Source organism: Teleopsis dalmanni, chromosome X (assembly GCF_002237135.1).
Source record: "Teleopsis dalmanni isolate 2A chromosome X, ASM223713v2, whole genome shotgun sequence".
Taxonomy (NCBI): Eukaryota; Metazoa; Arthropoda; class Insecta; order Diptera; family Diopsidae; genus Teleopsis; species Teleopsis dalmanni.
Window position 1 is genome coordinate 8,923,790 of NC_051848.1, and position 20,645 is coordinate 8,944,434.

The 20,645-nt window shown below is 29.6% G+C and overlaps 1 protein-coding gene across 1 annotated transcript; it reads left to right on the plus strand.

Moving 5' to 3' along the window:
- The first annotated feature begins 6,094 nt into the window (after positions 1-6,094).
- Positions 6,095-6,624, plus strand: LOC119687520. Its single transcript, XM_038101863.1, has 3 exons — positions 6,095-6,191; positions 6,252-6,405; positions 6,460-6,624. The coding sequence occupies exons 1-3, from the start codon at positions 6,121-6,123 to the stop codon at positions 6,622-6,624; spliced, it is 390 nt and encodes a 129-aa protein (XP_037957791.1). The 5' UTR covers positions 6,095-6,120.
- The last annotated feature ends 14,021 nt before the right edge of the window (positions 6,625-20,645 follow it).

Below are 20,645 nucleotides of genomic sequence, written 5' to 3' on the forward strand. Positions count from 1 at the left end.
TGCTAAACGTAAATTGCATTGCTACAATGTGCGCTTGTGTGTTGGTGACTTCATTCGGTTGATTGCATACGTTTCATACGTTTCACGCGTGTGTGTGTTTGTGTGTTTGTGTGTGTGTGAGGCTGTGCGTTTGTCGCACACATTGTAGTATTTCCATAAATAAGTCGGTGCGTATGTGTTGAAATTTATGCTTATTTCTTCTGCTTTTTATGGTTGTGTATTTTTTATTCTCATTTATAAAATTGTTAGTTTGTTTATGGTTCTATGCTAGTTGCACTTGACGTCCCCCGTAATTGGTTGTTTGCGGCTGTGCAATCAGAGAACTTTTGCTTTAAGCTTCACTAATTTATTTACATAAACATTGAGAGCTCATAAAAAATACTCTATTGGCTTCAACAATTTTTTATATAAAAATAATTTATTAAATTTAAAAATTGCTAAGTTAAATAAATACTAAACGTGACTTAATGATGGCAAAAGCTTTATTAAATCAATATTGTTGCAAAGTGGTTCAATTGCACTGCAACCGACAATACATCAACACCGCCACCCCTTTTTGTGACGTTCTGGCCATGAATGGTAAGACTTTATCTAATTAATGCCTAATGATGATCCACATTACATCGTATTTTTGCCTAATAATAGCTCATTAGATCTCTTGGAAAAAACTTTTCCTCGATGAAATTCAAAGCTAGAAGCGTAATGCACTACATTCGAGATGAGAGTTACAAATGGCCTCGAACATCTTTTATATAAATGAGTTTTTCGAAAACCATAACTGCGAGGGCTATAGGTTGCAGTAGATTAAGGAGGTCGTCGCACAGTATGACAGAATTAAAATTAGACGTTCAAAATTTAACATTTTCCGACCCACTAAAGATAATAAAATGAAATTTTCCTTAAATACAGTTTCAGATCAATTTTTTTTAAACACAATCTTCCATCTTCCATCTTACTGGAACCTCCTCTTCTTCTTCTTTATCTACCAACGTTTACAATACCCGCAGACAAAATAGGGAAAATGATTTGCGCATCCCTTTATTAAGAATGCGACTCTATCCAACTGATGGAAGACATCATTTATTATAATAATGACAACATCATCAAACTCCATTCAGGCAATGTAAGAGCTGAAGGGGTTGTTTAAAATTAACAAACTGGAATATGTGATATGTCTACCATACATACAGGCATGAATTTGGATGAGATTTTGTGCTTAACAAAAGACTCTCGAATTCATTTAAAAAATCTTTTGAATCTCATTTTGATTTGCATACACATATCGACGGAAGAGATGAACAATATCAACATTTATACGAGTCTTGTAGATCTCTACGACTGCTGCCCTGCGTACAATGCCAAACGTATTTTCGGAGACGTTGTCGCAGAAGTCATTAAAAAAGGAATTTTTAGGTAAACGATTAAAGAGCTAAACCTTAAAAAATTTACGTCCAATAGCGAACTGAGGTTAATTGACTTTGATGCTGCGCGAAACAGTCACCAAAGTTGACCACGGTTTTTTTCAAAGAAAGCAAATACAATTGCTGGGGTTGCTTTCCGAATGACAACCTACCCAGTTTTTGATTTCTTTTGGTGTCAAGAATATATCAAGAATTCTAGATATATGAAATCGTAGCCCTAAACTTCCTAAAGGGATAACTTGATGAGAATTGTAAGTTATTCAATCAATGCTTTTCTTCATATTTTATTATTTTATTTATAAGAATTGCTTTTGTTCAATTCTTATTAAGTTTAATTTAAGACAACGAGCGCAAATTGAAAACTTTTTGAAAACTACTTTCTTGTTCTACCAAATGTACGGTTTTTAATAGTTTAAGTTTGAATATATTTTTCAGTTTTCATTTTCATTACAATTTTCATTTCCACATCTACAAAAAATAATTTTCTTTGTTGTATTTTCAGCTAAAACCACAGAATGACTAAAGTTTGTATGATTTAACTAACCCAGTAAGAAGATTTGTTGATATTTAAGGATATATGATTTTTAAGTAAAAGATATTTGTAATATTCGTTCAATATTCAACATATGTGTATATAGCAAAAGGATAATGCATTTACTGATGTATAAATGGATTTAAAGGGACAGCTTTATAGTTGAAAGTTAGTAAAGATATGAGTGTCAGATACAGACACTCATATATGGCTATATATAGCGCAATGCATTAACATAGGTGGAGCAAACAATATTACCTTAAAGTTGTTTTTTGGTCTTGTTTGCTAACATATGGAGTTCCTTATATAAATCTATGTACTATAGAACCTGCCTCAATTCTTTTTTCAGTACTGGGTAATCAAGTTTATAAGTTCAGTTCAAGAAAATGTAGAACCAAGTTCATATGTGAGTGCGTACGCATGTAAAAATTTCAGAACAAGTTTAAGTTTTTATAATATTATAGGTATTTAAAATATAAATTTTCTTGAAGCACTTCATAGTTTACGAGAAATTATTTAAATGGAAAAGTAAAAGTTTTCTACGATATTTTACATACAAAAATATTCAATTTTGCTGACAAAAATTAATAAAAATTTAAAATAATTTTGACTTTCATTATAAACATTTTGAAACATGGCAAATAATGAAAAGCAATTTTTAATATCGAATTTTTATTACTTAATTTAATTAATTAACAGAACTAATTATTAATTAACAGGTCATCATGCCGAGGTCACCAAATGCTGAAAATGCTTTTTAAGGATAGTGACCTGCGGTTAACCGCAGGTGAACCCATTAAAACTTGCTTAAAGCAATGAATTGTGCGAAAACATTCCACCTTGTGTGATAGATCAATAGTTGAAATCAATGATTTCAATGGAGAAGTTAAAAGGCTTAACGTACAATTAAGTAGATATTCATTACACATGAAAAGTATTTTAGTATTTTCAAATAGCAGTAAAAAGGTTCAGATTATGCCGCACATTAGACTTTTCGAATAGAAGGGCAAAGTGCTATTACAGTTCACATAACTAGCGAAGGCGTTTCTAGTAACAGTAGCATAACTACAACGGGCTTAAAAATGCAATCTAAATAATGACATAAAATACATCTTTGAGGCTTTTGGGCGACGTCTTGACGAAATGCAAAATCGATGATCCCATGAAGACTAACCGTTGGACATTGCTGTGCTTTTAGTGGGTTGAAGCCTCACACTCACATCGACTATGCCATCCGCAAGCACTTGTTACTTGTTGGAGCGTATAATTGTGTTTTATTATCATTGTGATTATATTACAATTATTGTGATATATATAACATATTATATCACGTTGATATTTTGTTGAAAGTAAATAGATAGAAAGCTTGTTTTTCGTTCGATTTGTGTAATCGAATACTTGTAATGAACTAAATAAATGACATATATACTATATATAATATATAGTAATAAAAATAAACAGCAAAAACGAAAACTTAACAAATAACTTATATTATACATGATACTTAACAACTTACTAACTACTAACGAAATCAACATGACGCGTATTAAACTACGTCCTTCATGTATCATTGCAGCGTACCACTATTCCTAACAAATCAATTTTTTTGTAGCACTAAACTAGGATCCGGCTAGCTAAACTTCGGTGAGAAAGGTACATTACAGTACTTAATATCAATTATATAAAATGTTGTGTGGCTAAAAATACTTTGTATTTATCGAATTCAATAAAAGTAATAGCGCACTTTACATATCTTAATTAAGTTAATTAATATTAACTGCTACAGCAAAACATTGATCTTGAGCGTGTTTGACAGCAGCGTGAATAGACAACTAAACCCACCTAAGACAGTGTTTATTTGAATTTGTTTAAAGGTATTACCAATATGAAAAATTTCTAAACAATATTTTTTTGTGTACTTGCTTAGTTTCGATCAAAGAAGATAAAGAAAAGAAACTGAGAGTTACTCGAAAAATTGTGTATAAATTTTTCTGGATTATTCAAAAAATATTCAAAAATTTTGTGTAATGAGGTGAAAATATTACGCAGTACAATAACAAAAAGCCTAATGCTACATAATGGCGCGTGAATATTTTCCCCACCCGGACCCTGATACTTTGCCCACCCGGTCCCTACTCACCACGATATTTGCTAAAGTAAGAGAGGTTTCTGAGAAATTTCGTTGTTTGTTTTGGTTTTTTGACATTAAAAATCCGTTACGAGGAAATGCGCCAAAGTTGCAATTAAGTGCACAAATACCACATTACTAAAAGAAAAATAAGGCGGAATTTGTTTTCAATTATAAAAGCATTAAAAAAAGGTAATTATTCCACAAAAATATATGAATTATTAGTTAATTAAAATTTATTTACAATTGAAACGGAAGTGCGTACTTGGATGTTTAAATTTCAAACATCTCTATATTTTTCCAAACGATTATCGAAGGTATATTATTAATTAAAAATAACGCAATTTATTGTTGTAGAATAAAGTAAATATATAAATGTATTAACACATTAGAAACTTAGATGTGTGCCTAATTAGTGTATATAATAAACTACGAATTAAGTTGTGCTTTTATTTTTTATTTTTTCCATGATATACTAATAATTATAAAAAAGGAAAAATCCTGAAGAGAAATTAATATTATTAATTATACTTTGATTGAGTGTTGTTATTATATATACATATATTGAAAAATTAGAATCACAATTTTCGGATCAGTTCGATAGCAATTGCTATAAATTAGGTTTAGCGCAACATTTATTTAATAAATTAGAAAACGTTCATCCCTATATATGTTGCTCTAATTGCAAAATTGAAACTCTTCTATCTTTTTTCATTAAAGTAAGAATTTACTTCATTTTAAAATATTTCAATCGAGATAATAAAGTGTCGAATTTTAAATATAAAGAATTATGCTTTCAACACTTATAAACAGCACAAAAATGTTCATACTCTTTAAGTGATTTTTTGCTTAAACAAAAAATATTTCAGTTTTAATTTTATAATTTATTAAATTTATTTATAATTTATCTTTAATTTAATAGTTCCTTATTATTTTTGGTTTAATATTAAATATTTTTAAAATAGTAATATTATTTTGTATATATTAAGTTATTCTAAATTGTATTTACATAAAATTGTATATTTGTTAAATAAAATATTTTGATGGATAGGCCTATTGGGGAACCGAACACCTAAAACTCGGGAACACGCCAGCAAGCATACCTCTTAGGTGGCGCGGAAAATGCTTATATATTTAATATTTCTTCTAACACTTTGCGATGAAATTGATCCTTATTGTTTACAATGTTGTTATTAACTAGTTAAGAATTTCTTGAATTTCATATACAAAAAACATTTCACCTTACTGAAAGGATTGCTTAAAACTACAAAAAATATGTAGTAGTAAACAGTATATACATTTTTCTGATTTTCTATATTGAAAAAATTTGATGCACAAGCAAAAATTGTATTACAATACACCAAACTTATTTGAATTTTAAAAAATTATATTAATATTAATCTTTTTGAAACAAACTATTAAAACAATGCAACCTAATATTCGAAATGTATGAACACATACTAACTTTTCTATTAGATGCTCAGCATATATATAAATATAGTACGTATATGTGCAACATGATTAAAAGAACTTTTATTTTAATAAATACGATACAATTTTTTTAACTTTATTAAAACAATTTCATGACTAATTATATATACATATTTACATATATCAATAATAGCTACTTTATATTTACTATTGATTTTAGTTTACCAATTCTTCATTTATATTTGATTTATATAGCGCATTTAAAACTTTTATGTAAATTGAAGTAAAACTGATATAAAAAATCATGCCTATATTTACTCATTATAATCGTATTAATATATACAATGGATTTTCCAAGAACAATAATTTATACTATTTCTTCTAATTAGAAGAAATGGCTACATGCTAATATGCAACCACAAATGTAGTAAATATTTAAGTTATAAGCCACACCGTTTTTAATATTTGACAATTCTGGTATGGTAAATAAGTAAAAGAGATTTTCTTTGCGATATTACACAAAGAGGCACCATTATTCAAAATTTCCTCTCAGTTTCTTTTCTTTATCTTCTTTGGTTTCGATAACACAAATCTTAATCATTTGCAAGATGGCGACGATATCGGGAGCAGATGCAATACGTTGCCGGAACTTCATGAAAGAGATATTTCAAAATGCTCGGTAAGTAGTGATTCTGAGGCAATTATAACAAATATTGTTACGAAATTTAATTATTCTCAGCTCGATCATTGAACTATACGGGCCAAGCAATGCAATAAATGCATTACCAATACAGTCCGGCTTATTTGAAGAGGCAATTTGTAATTTAAGAAACTTCAAAGAATTCATTACAGAGTTGCGTCAGAAATTGTTTGACAAACAAGATTTTGCAAAAGTAAGACTTACTTAAGTGTAATATTTTACAAATAAAATTTTGCATTATTTACAGATGATCGACCTTGATATTATTATCGGAATTATCGAGAATTGCGAGGTGAAGGCATTGGCATATCTTGAAAGAAAGGAGGTAACAACTGCATCTAGATTTGCACTAAAGCTCACAAAAACCTTGTCTATGATTTCCGGCGTATTAATAAATTTTTATGAAAATTAATTAAAAAACAAAAATGACTATTACCAAACATTGATCATGTAGAATGTTAAATATATAAATATAAACAAATACATATATATATATAACATATGTATATAGTTTTGAGATTTTATTGCATGAGCCAGGAAATGAACCAAAGAAGGTTGTTGAAGTTAATAACATAATGTATTGTCTATTAGTGTTGATGTTGAACTGATAACATACAACGGACATATATTATATAGTAGCCAAGAAAATACAGATAAGATTATTTGGTACTAAACACGACAAAAAGGAAACATCAAATATTAAAAATTATAAATCAAGAATAATGGAATGTTTTCTCTTGACGAACCTTTGTGGAAAATTTTTGTATAAAGAAATATGTTTATATTAACAAATCAAGTACTTTAAAAAAAATTTTTTTGTACTTGATTTTCTTAAATAGATTGGTGTAAGATTCTTACTTATTTTAATTAGAAAAAGAGTAAAAATATTTACTCTAAAGTTTCAATTAAAATATTTGAGAATAAAATCTGCAATATTGTCATGTGAAATATATAAGAATATTCCTTCTTATACTCTCAGATGTTTTGAATATTTTTCTACAGAAGATAGTTATGAAATAAACTAATAAAAATTAAAGATTACATTGTGATCCTACTTCCAACTGGTACGAGTATCTGTCGTTTCTTGATATTTCACTTATACAAATAAAACCCACATTTTTATATTATATATAAAATCATAAGATTTCATATAACTCAAGTTATTTTGTCGCCATCAATTTTTTGATGAGATATTTTTAATAAAATTACAATAAATCTGAATCTACCCAGATAACAATAAATATCCATTTGGATTCATTTTTCTTGTAAAATTGGATGTCTACTAAAAAACAAAATTAAACTTACACATTCTTCTCAAATTAAACGTTCTCCGACTTCAGACAGCTTTTGCAATATTATCTACGTAAAATGCGTTACCGGCCCACCTATGTTTTTAGCTTTATATAGCGTATAACTGAAGTCTTTACTACTGTGATAAATATCACGAATGGAAAGGCAACCTTAAATTGCGAATATTTTTATTGTGTATTCTATTTCCCACTGGGTAATCAAAAATAAACTGCTATCGGGAAGTACGTCGTTGCTTTAAAAAGTATATTACGGCAGACATTCCTGAAGTACATTCAACTTAAGATTCTATGGTTTAGTTATTAAAATCGGAACAGTTAGTACCACCGCATCACTCGATACTTACCAAACACAAAATAAAATATTTCAAATATATATTATGTTATTTTTATTATTCTTGTAATCTTACATTAATATTTTTGATACAGAACTTATTCGATTGTTTTTGTTAACTTATTGTCTATCAGAAGTTACTAGTTTCATTAAATTATTTAATTTGTACAAATATAAAAAGATCTGTTCTTGCTCTCTGTTTTGTTTATCGAATAATAGTTCTTCAACCAGTGTTTTTATTATTACTGAACTGATTCTCTACATTGAGGTTCCAAACCGATAAGATAGTAAAAATTTGACTTTTTGCTTTGCGTGAAATTGGAAAGTGGCTTTATTGTTCTGCGTTAATATTTTGACTCTCTATAAGTAATAATTAAATCTTCTATGTGTTATCTGAAAAACATACACAAAGTCCATATCATTTTCATGGTCATCTTCTAAAGCAGATCCATGACTACCGGGTGCCTGTTCTGGAGCCTCATTTTCACGTACATCGTTTAAGTTCACAGAAGGAAGTACGTTAACAAAATCCGTTGGCACACTTGGACGCACTGTTGGAAAAGAGCTTGGACCAGGAACTGCTGTAGTATGCCCTGCCGGAAAATAATTTAAAACGGGGAATACAGGCCGATACAATGATGGAAAAGGATTCTGTGCAAAAGCCGGAGGTTGAATATGACGAAGTAGTGGTGACCAAAATTGATTTGGAATGTCTTCTAGATGGGAAGTTCCAGGAAGTTGTATAGAGTTCATGCGAATTGGAACCAATCCTTCTGGTACATTGTTTTCAATATCACGTTGCTCATTTGCATCATTTTCATCGTTGATATTTTGCGACATCTTGAAAAATCAAACCTTTTCGCTCGAACGATTGCTTTGTACTACATAAATGCTTCTGCTTTTATGACATAATACTCTTACTATTTCAGGGTTGTATTTCGAAAGTAAAGTGTCATGCTTTTCCATTTTCATAGTTTCTTATAATAAGGTCAACAATATTATTTGTTGCATATTCCTTTGCTAATTATTTAGACGTTGAGTTAAATAAAAAACAGAAGTAATTAAAAAAATTTGAACAAATAACGAGAAGTAACAATAGTATCTTGTAGGTTAAAAAACATATATTGAGAAACAAATTTCATAGAAATTCAACAGTTTGTTTTTTGATATCAATTAAAGGACAATATTTATTTATATTTTTTATTGATCATCAGATTTATTGAATCCAGATTAATAATTCTTAAAAGTCAAAATCTTTATCTTAGTTTTTTAGAGTGTTTTAAGCACTATTTATATTAAATTCTTTTGTATCTTCTTAGGTATAAATATTATTATTAATTGTATATTAATTGTGTGTTATATTCGATCAATCTCATTATTTATGAATTGGATTTTAGTTTGCTATAATTTATTTTCTTACAATAAAAATAATGAAATTGAAGTTAAATGCTACTTAAATAAGTCACATATCCTATACACTGCATAACCAACAAAATATAATACCTGCGCATGAAATGCTTCAACAAGTTTCGACCACTAAGAGAAATCCTTGAAGGACTGTTGTAAATGGCCACATTTAAGTAACTTAGTTGTAACAACAATTCTCAAACCACATCGAAACTAATAATATTGCATTTACTGTAGTACGAATTGTTAATCACTAAGAAAATAGCACACTTACACATAGTAAAGTCGTGAAGCAGTTCGTGCAACCCGCATTACTCATACCTGGCCCCAAATTTCACATTTCAATGTCCAATGCAGTCGCACAAAGAGATTAGATTATGTTACTCATACGTACTGTGCCCCATAACCAGTTTAACTGTTGCAATTTCAATTCAAACCGTTTTGCTGACTGTCAACTCCAATTTAAGCCATAATAACCACGGTAACCAAAGTGATGATATGTCATCGTGCAGTGTGGTCAGTTAAATATCAAATTAATGCGGCTCTTATGCATTTTGACAGTTTTCATTAATTAATTAGCTAAACTTGTGTGAGTAGTCACATTTGTATAAAGACCAATTATCGGAAAGGCATTATTTTAATTAAATAAAATGCTTGTTAAACAAACAAGTAACCCAAATTAGTTTTGTTTTAATTTAAAATCATGTTAGTGCAAATAATTAACTCTCTAATCTGAATTGAAAACAAACCAAATGTAACGGTTTGTAAGCTGTGTGTAAGCTGTGTGTAAATGGAAATACGACACACAATTCATTTACTAACTATAAAAAGTGAGTCTTCCAAACAGTACTTCAATCTAAATAACTTATATATATACATATATATTTCATATAATGTTGTTATTTACAGATTTCACAATTAAGTGTCTTATAAAGCAAAGGATGGTTTGTTATATCATATTTGCATATCTTATGCAGTTAAATTTGACGGTCTGAACATAGCCTTACAATTTGCTCCATGTAATTCCCGTCATTATTTTAATAAAAACTATATAAACGAAATAAATACTATAAGCGAATTCTACATTATATAAAATTTTTTCATTTCATTAACGAAATTATTAAATATTTAAATGTAAATAGCAACATTTTCTTGTGTATTACCAAGAAGAAGAAGTGTTGTAAACCCTATTTATCGAAAAAAAACTTCAATTCTAATGTCAACTTCAATGTTAATTCTAATGTCATAATTATCGAAATATTTTCTTTCATTAACAAAGCAACTACTCTTCCTTTCGGAAGGCGTAATTTTTTCTCGGAAGAAAGAATTTTTAAACTGGTCTTTCAGCAATTAAATCTCAAAGTGAGTCGTGGGATAAGTAGTAAATTAGTATTCAATATATAAAAAGGAATAATCAAAAATATTTTCCTGCTTGTTTTTTATATACTTTCTTATACTTAACATAAGCTAGGTGTCAAAAATGAATGGACTCAAGAAGCGCAACTCCTACCGTTTAACTAATTGGGTTGGTTGGAGTCAGACACTAGCAGATGTAATAGCTGAGTTTGAACTAGAACGCGAGCGCGAGCGTGTAGCAGCTCAAAATCAGGCCAGTGGTAGGTGCAGTTATTCGCTTTACAGTATTTAATTCCTTGTAAATATTATATTTTTGAAGTGGACCAAACTCCAGCTCAATTGGGAGACACCCATAATAATGTAGGGCGCAACGCAGTTAGTACTAATGGCGTGACTGATGAGGCTCAAGCAACCAATAATGAAAGCGGTGAGGATCTGCAGGATCAACCACCTTCTATGGAAGAGTAAAATTTTAATGAAATTTAAAAATGTTCATTTATGAACAATTGAAATTAATAAAAGATAAAACGAAGATATTGAGTTGTTTTTTAAATTATTTTGTAAATATATATTACATGCAAGTGTTATAACAGGATGATTCCTTTGAAAGTAATATCAATTTCGGTGATGTCTTTAGCCATAAAGAGGAAAAACTTAAATATACTAGGTGATACATACAATGTTTCATAATGTGAGACAAAGTCCATAGCTCTTAATTTTTAAGAACGAAGCGATATCGATACATAATGACATATAAAAACTTGCTCACAATAGGCGATACGCGAAACATTTTAAAACCGCGGCACCACAGATATAGAAATCTTCCCGAAACGGTTCAAGTAAAACGAAAATGGGTTTGAATAAAACATTTCGTATGTATGCACATATACATATATGTGTATAAAGTATTTGTATTGGTGTGAAAAATTTTCACATTTTATGTAAAAATTGTTAGGCTCATATTGTAGAAATAATTTGTATACAATTTATATACGCTTAACTTGTCCTCAAAGTTGGTGGTCTCTAAAGTTTTGTAGTGTGTGCGTTCACGACGGATCGCTTTTCTTCAAGGTAGTACAGGAGATATTGAAAAACCAATCGTTGTCTTACTTTTTTCCAATCATATTTTGAGGATAATTTGATGCTTGCCAGCTATTAGTGTATCACCACCGACTTTCAATTATCGGGGGCTACGAAAACAATATTTTTAACTCTATATTCTCATTATGTTTAAAATACCAAGGTTTAATTAATAGCACTATTGGACGTTTGTAGGAGATTTGGATATAATTTATAACAACTTGAACAGTAAATTTGGGAGTAAGTTAGTAAGTCTACTAGTGTGTGCTCTTTTTCTAATGACAGGTTTGATTGTAATGACAGGTCAGGAGATATCTTACCGCTGGCCTCAACTAGTGATTTTTGCTATTTTACTACCACATTCTACGCAAAAACCTTTTGATATGAAAAGACTAACTGAATCTATACCGTCGAATTTAGATAGTTCAATAAATGTCTCGTGCTTATCGATGACTAGTCGCTTAAACCAATTTCTTTCTACGCTAGAGCCAGGCATTCTCAGACGAAATGTTTAATAGTTTATTTTTCCGGACAGTTTCTACACTTTCTGCAATAAGTATTAAAAGGAATGTGCAGTTTCTCTGCATAGTAAGTGACTATGGTCCCTTTTAATGAGTTCCCAACATCAAGCATTGTTATAAGAGAGCAATGTTGGCTGGAAAGTTACACATGACATAAGTGTCTTTTATTTATTCTAACGAAAATTTTAGTAGAGTGTTAGTAATTGATACTACTTTCAAAGGAATCACCTGTTATAACACTTGCATGTAATATATATTTACAAAATAATTTAAAAAACAACTCAATATCTTCGTTTTATCTTTTATTAATTTCAATTGTTCATAAATGAACATTTTTAAATTTCATTAAAATTTTACTCTTCCATAGAAGGTGGTTGATCCTGCAGATCCTCACCGCTTTCATTATTGGTTGCTTGAGCCTCATCAGTCACGCCATTAGTACTAACTGCGTTGCGCCCTACATTATTATGGGTGTCTCCCAATTGAGCTGGAGTTTGGTCCACTTCAAAAATATAATATTTACAAGGAATTAAATACTGTAAAGCGAATAACTGCACCTACCACTGGCCTGATTTTGAGCTGCTACACGCTCGCGCTCGCGTTCTAGTTCAAACTCAGCTATTACATCTGCTAGTGTCTGACTCCAACCAACCCAATTAGTTAAACGGTAGGAGTTGCGCTTCTTGAGTCCATTCATTTTTGACACCTAGCTTATGTTAAGTATAAGAAAGTATATAAAAAACAAGCAGGAAAATATTTTTGATTATTCCTTTTTATATATTGAATACTAATTTACTACTTATCCCACGACTCACTTTGAGATTTAATTGCTGAAAGACCAGTTTAAAAATTCTTTCTTCCGAGAAAAAATTACGCCTTCCGAAAGGAAGAGTAGTTGCTTTGTTAATGAAAGAAAATATTTCGATAATTATGACATTAGAATTAACATTGAAGTTGACATTAGAATTGAAGTTTTTTTTCGATAAATAGGGTTTACAACACTTCTTGGTAATATTATATAGACACAAGAAAATGTTGCTATTTACATTTAAATATTTTATAATTTCGTTAATGAAATGAAAAAATTTTATATAATGTAGAATTCGTTTACAGTATTTATATCGTTTATATAGTTTTTATTAAGATAATGACGGGAATTACATAGAGTTAATTGTAATGCTATGTTCACACAGTTAAATTTCCTTAATTTCGTACAAATGAATATTTACATTTAAATATTTTATAATTTCGTTAATGAAATGAAAAAATTTTATATAATGTAGAATTCGTTTACAGTATTTATATCGTTTATATAGTTTTTATTAAGATAATGACGGGAATTACATAGAGTTAATTGTAATGCTATGTTCACACAGTTAAATTTCCTTAATTTCGTACAAATGAATGAACATTTAATGAACGCCACTGAAATCAAGAAAAGAAAACGTAAATGGATCGGCCATACGCTCAGAAAAACATCATCCTGTACAACAAAGCAAGCCCTACGCTGGAACCCACAAGATAGCCACCGACCTGGAGCCCCAGTTAAGACATGGCGAAGGAATCGTCTTAGTACTTAGCCTAAGGAATCACATATTGTATTTGAGAGTAAATACTGAGTACATATTGAGACATCATTGACTTAAGCTCTTTAAATAGTCCTGCATGCAATAGTCAATTGAGATATGATTTGGATAAAAATTTAAATTAGGGCAAATAACTCTTGTATTATCCGAATATGTAATTCGCAACAGTAGTCAATGATAATTCATTTAAATTTATATAACAGCTAACATCAGATAAATTCAAGTAAAAGAGATAAATTCACAAACAATTTACCACGAAGAAGCAAAAAGAGGTCAACTGCCAACCACTCGAAATAACAAAAATAAATGAAAAAACTTATGAAAAATTTGAAACGGTGCACGAGGCGAAAAAGGAACTTTTACTGAAAGTACAAAAAATCAAATTAAGATGAAAACTGCGCAGATATTCGTATCCTTATTAAAGGAAAGTGGAAGTAGCGAGTGCAAATTTACACAAAAATTTAACCATGCAATGCTGATTTAAACTCCAACTTAATTTCAATTTACCTTGCATTTTTCATGAAATTTTCACTAGATTTTGCTAAATCTTCTCTCAGTATAAACTGTAGATAGCGAATAAGAATCAGAAAAACAATATGTGAAAAACCACAACGAAATTGCATAGTTGTTTTTGTTAAAATGATTAAAAACCGATAAAAAAAACTCGGAGATAAGAAAGTTTCGAAACAGAAATGAATTCGCAATTACTGGCATTTTTATGACAGGACCAAAGTTTTGTGGTATTCTTCAGAGTTCTTAATGACAGTTTTTCTAAAAATTTTTAGAGATAAATTGGTCGAAAGTAGAGTAAAATAAAAGAGCTGTCAACACTAAAAACAAATAGTTGCAGCAGGTATGACAATAATTTGTTAATAAAATCACTGCATTTTAAATCTATAATAGCCGTAATTTTTTCATTCAGAGTAGAAAAAAAAACTCGCAACTTACAAAAGAAAGCATGTGAAAGTAACAATAATAGGCCTTGTCTTTTATAAGCAGATCACAAAAGAACGACCGCTTATTTTAAAAATAACATATGAAACAACAACACTGCTGGCTTATTTAGTCCAACCTTTTTAAAATCGATTGGGCCGATTTACACTATCATGAACGTAACATGAACATGAACTTGAAAACCGGTTACTTAGTGATAAGAGAGGGAAGAGAGTGCGATGTGAGTTCATGAATTTCACGCAATGAATACTCTCAATTTCTGTACTCTGCACTACTGCACACAAGCATTTTATACGTTCACACAAAACAAAACAAATTTCACGCTCATGAGAGTTCATGACAGTCTAAACTGAAATGACAGTTCATGTTGTCGTCAAGTTCATCTCACGTTCATGATAGTGTAAATAGGCCCATTAAGTAATAAGAAGCTCAAATCGCATAATTGCCAAGACTAAAAATTCGTCTATTTTGAACGATTTTTGAAAGTGCGTACGAAATTTCCAACTAACTCTCAACAAAAATTTGACAAATGATACTTAATTCTTTTTAATTTTCTAAAATCATACTTAATTATTGAAGAAGCCTGAGAAAACCTATTTTATTTACAATCATGTAAATAATAAAATATTCTTACCTATAATTGCAAAGAATTATTATTCATTTTAAAAACGTTAAGCTTATATTATATTACGTGTTTTGCATATATAAGCCTAATTAAATTTAGGATTCTTCCAGAGTTGCCATCAAAAGTAGTGCTTATTTTATGCTGTTTTTTTAAGGCATGCTTACAAAAAATAAAAGTCTAATCCTGTTAAAATCTTCAAACTTAGGCTTTATTGGCAAAAAATGTTACGCCTTAATTCAAAAATCAGTCTATTGTGAATGTTCACTGGAAATATGTTGCAAAGTTCCAGTCATTCGATTTACTAATAAATTCAAATACATAAATAAATAAATTAATTTAATAGTTGTTTACTGACCAAACACATCGGCCAGTAAAAAAAAATGTTACTAACGCAATAAGTGAACTATTGTGAACCTTCATTGGATATATGCAACGAATATTGCAATCATATGGCAGAAATCATATGTGACCAAACATTGAAACAAATTTCAAAAATTTCATAAATTTGAAAATTGGGAAAGAATTTTAATGATTATTTTGAAATTTTCAACATTTTTCCCATTCCTCTTAATTTTGTAGTCAATTTAATTTTCAATTTAATTTAATAATTAATATAACACTTGACAGATTGGAACAGTGATGCCAATGTCACGCTTAGTGAATATAGGCCACAATGCATTCTTTTGCTACACTTGCAAGCCATCGAAAATGCCTATTGTAGAGAACACAACAAAAAACATAAATAGATATAAGCACTTAACATATTTAAAAAGTAATGCCAACTTTTTTCAATCAGACTTAATACTGTTTTTTCACAACTCTGAAAAAAAATTCGGCCCAATAATCATCTGTAACTGTCAATTAATACAAATATAATAGCAGATATATGACAATAACTACACAATATATCGGATCCAAGATCGTATAATATTAGCAAAATCAAACAAAAAATTATGATCATTAGTGCATTTCCAAAATATTAGTATTCTGTAGTTGAAAAGATATGTATTTGACCTATTATAAAATTATATGAGATCTTACAATCATAAATTTGTTTTAAGATTAAATGACCATGCAAAATTTTATATATACTGGTTGAAGTAATGTTAAAGCTTCCCTCAATATCCAAATTTTCCTTAAGACTATAATGCGCCATAATTTTTTCTATCATGAAAACTAACTTTTGACGACTTTAACGAATTTCGTCTTTGAGGGAATGACATCTCTCGATTAATTATAGCAGCATTAAATACTTGCAACAAATGAGGCTTTATCGCCAATAACAAAACTAAATATGTCGATGTGAATATGTTTTATTAACTCATATCAAAATCAAAATATATTAAGAAATCATCACATCAAAATAGTTCAGTTAATATCATACTTTGTTTAGACTCAACACTCACGCTAAAATTATTTCTGTTAGATTTATTTGGGGATACAGTATGTAAACTGTGCTAAGAGGCGGATGCGATCTGTATGACTCTGTGCTCACATTCTCTGTGACTAACTGGCTTTGAACTGAACTAGAAGGTGATTATAGGTTTGTAAAAATTTTATGTCATGAGACGATATTCTCAACAGCTGACATTCAAAGACTAAAATGTTTTCAGTTCAGTGAAAATCGGCTAAAAACATAAAAGATCGGCTGTTTTCCGGACCACTGGTTGCCAGCGCCCTTTTCATTTTCCATTCACGTATATTTGTGGCTGCGATATTAAGAAAAACGTTTTCGCACTCTCCAAGCACAATTGTCCCTTTCTCAATTAACTGTTGTTAATGATTGCAGTATATTCAATCGCGTCCTAGAACAAGATATTGCCACATGCATATGTAGATATGTATTAAAAATATTTTTGTATACAGTAAATATAAAAGCCATGCTACGTTTCTTTCTCTCATAAAAATAAAGGAGAACCAGTATTAAAATGATTACTAAGATAATATACCAGGATTAAAACAATCCAAATCACTTATTGGTACCTATAACAAGGATTGTATGAAGTTATCAAAAGAAAAATTTAGAATCATCGCAGGAATCCTAACAGAGCACTGTTAACTACAATACCAACTTACGAGACTGGGTATACATATGGCTGCAAACTGTAGATTCTGTGAAGAGAATCGGCCACACATATGCTGTTATAATGCCCTGCGCTAATGCACATACGGTATAAGAAGAGGCAATAAAACTCTGTAAAGTAAGTTCTATACTATTTTTTATTGACGCAAGACTTACTCTAAGCCCAGAAAGGGGCACAATAGACCTGAAGGTCGTAGTGCCACATCCATTAACAATAATAATAAATATAGAAGCCAAGCATTTTTGAGTAATATAAGAACAATAAACGGTTTCGTATAAATATATACTCATATAAAATTATAATATAGTAAATTTTTTACGACTTTTAAGTTCGATAGCTTAAGATACTATATATGTATATATCGAAATACAGGCGTTGTGGAAAAAGTTGTTCAGTGAAATCTATATACCCTGGACACTGGAAGAGTGTCGGCTTTTTCTACGTAATCTATTGTGGGTTCTTGATAGATGCGCCACCCTAGAATGCAACTTAAACATTTTCTATGAAGTTACTTAAAGGACGCTAACTTGTACTGTGTTGCATTTATTTAGCATTGCTGATGTAAGTGTTTCTTAACAAACTTTTTTCCGACTTGCTTAAATTAAAACTGTAAACTTTCGGAATGGATCAACTAAAATTGTTCACAAAGGAAGAATACAGTAAATGGCATTAGCCATAGTTCAACTGTTGCCAACAAATTAAACTAAATTTTTTTTATTGCAAAAGTTTTCACAATTTTAAAATTTGTTATTTGCATTACAAAAAAATAATTTCTAAGTTTGATTATTTTTACGGTTTATTCATCGTTCGTAGTTCGTAGTTCGTATTTTGTGCTTTTATAAATAATAAACAAAATGAAATTCAATTGAAGTTTTCGTATTTTTTATAAAATAAAAAAATTTTTATTGAAATATTTTTCAAGAGTGTGCCCAGTCATAAATTCAATTATAAATGCATTTTGAATAATTTTCAAGTACTTCATTGTTGAATTTATATTTAATTAAAACGAAAAAATAACATGAAAAACAAACACGACTTGGACTTTTAATCTTTTCCATATTAATTATAAAAATCCATAATATATTCCAAAATAGAAGATTAGGAATTATTTAAAATTATTGTGTGTTACTTGACTTCTAAGTGCATCGCAATGACTAATCAGTCGACTAATCAGTTACCAACAAATAAGTTTTATTGTATGTATAAATCGTATGTACTCATATATATAGAAACTAGATACATAAATAAACAAAGTAAAAAAAAATTGAAATGTTTCGTCAAGATTCTAGTTGATTTAATTTGGATCCAACAAATAAGCCTTACTGTAAGTTTATAAAAACAGGACACGTCCATTAAAGTTTTGCAGTGATTATTTTCTGTTTCATTAAAAACACATTAATCTTGTCTATATACAGAAAAATGGCCAGATATTTCTCGAAGAGACTTTAAAATCAATAAAGTAAAAAAACGATACATTTCATCATAAATCTCTGCTAATCTCTGCTAATCAGGATCCAACATATAAGTTTTGCTGTGAGTTTGTCGAAACAGAACACTTCCATAGAGATGTAATAGTCATTGCTTTCTATCCGTTCAATATAATTAATCATATTTATTTAAAGAAAAAGGGCTATTAGAAGATTCTCGAATCAATAAAAAAAACAAAATTGACACGTTTCGTCAGGAATCCACAATACTAAACAGGATCCAACATATAAGTCTTGCAGTACGTTTGTTAAACCAAAACATATCAATAGACGGGTAACAGTTATTGCTTTGCATCCGACCGAAAACATTGATCTTATTCAAATACAGAAAACAGACTAAATACTCCTGAGGAGAATAGCGGGAACCCTCACGACTAATCAGGATCTAACATATAAGTCTTGCTGTACGTCTTGCTGTACCAAGACACATCAATAGACGCGTAACAGTGATTGTCTTGTCTCCGATCGAAAAATCTATGAATCTATAGCATATATAACAAAAGGGCTTAACATTTCTAGAAGAATAAATTAAATAAAATAAAATAAAATAAAATAAAATAAAATAAAATAAAATAAAAAAAAAAAAAAATAAAATAAAATAAAATAAGAAATTGTTATGCTAACATGTGTACTGTATGAAACAAAATTTTAAGATTGTGTTTATGTATTTTAAATATTTTTCAATATCATTTATAAATACATTCATTAGGTTTTAATGATTTTTATATTGTTAATAAAATTGACTTATGAGTGAAATGACTTTCTGTGTGTGTACGTCAAAAATAATTAATTTCAATCCAACTCATCTGTATACATTTCTCGAAATACCTATGAATATGTAATTGTAATATACGAGTATGTACTAATGTTTAGAATTGTGTTCTATTGAAGGAATCCATTTGGTTTGAAATTTATTTATTTGATTGTGAAAATTGTTTATGCATCCTTGCTTTGCATATTTATTTGCAAATTAAAGTTTAAGTCTTGTTTATTTAATGTTGTTACTCGTGTTCACATCAATGACATGTAACAATGATAATCAAACTTTTAAGTATAACAATAAAATAAATATTGAAAGGATCCTTTCAATAGCTCTTCTTCTGCTCTTCTGCTCTTCTTCACACCTAGAATATAGAACTATTAAAACAGCAACACCACACACACAGATACACACACCCACACACATAAACAAATTCACAAACACAATCGCAATAAAAGGAAGTAAGAAGAACATCAATGAAAGTAACTAAATGAAAAGTTTTGTGTGAAGAACGTGTGTTGCATATCAAATTCTTGGGAGAGAGAAGAAAAGATATTTTGTTGCAATATAGCAGAAAGGATTGTACAGATTTCCAGCTCCTTCAATCCTTAAACGTTTATTTTGTATTTGAGCATAAACAAACTTTTAAGTATCTGAATTCATTGCACACACACTAACACTCAGACGGACGTACTCGTACGGACGTACCTTCAGCATTTCGTTTGTTTGTTCAATTTTATTGTAATTGTGAGTTTGTATCTCAGTCCTTCTGTAAATAAACAAGAAACAATAAATTCTTCACATTGTATTTTGCTTCCATTTTAATGCCACTTGAGCTCATTTCTTCAACACAAATTGCATTCAAAATTATGAAAAGCTCACATTGTTCCCTTTGCCATTGATGCCAAATACTATTTAATTCAATTGCTCAA

Coding starts and splice junctions, on each gene's coding strand:
- LOC119687520 (XM_038101863.1), top strand. CDS start 6,121: ATGGCGACGATATCGGGAGCAGATGCAATACGTTGCCGGAACTTCATG. Junction 6,192..6,251: donor GAGATATTTCAAAATGCTCG/GTAAGTAGTGAT, acceptor AATTATTCTCAG/CTCGATCATTGAACTATACG. Junction 6,406..6,459: donor ACAAACAAGATTTTGCAAAA/GTAAGACTTACT, acceptor CATTATTTACAG/ATGATCGACCTTGATATTAT.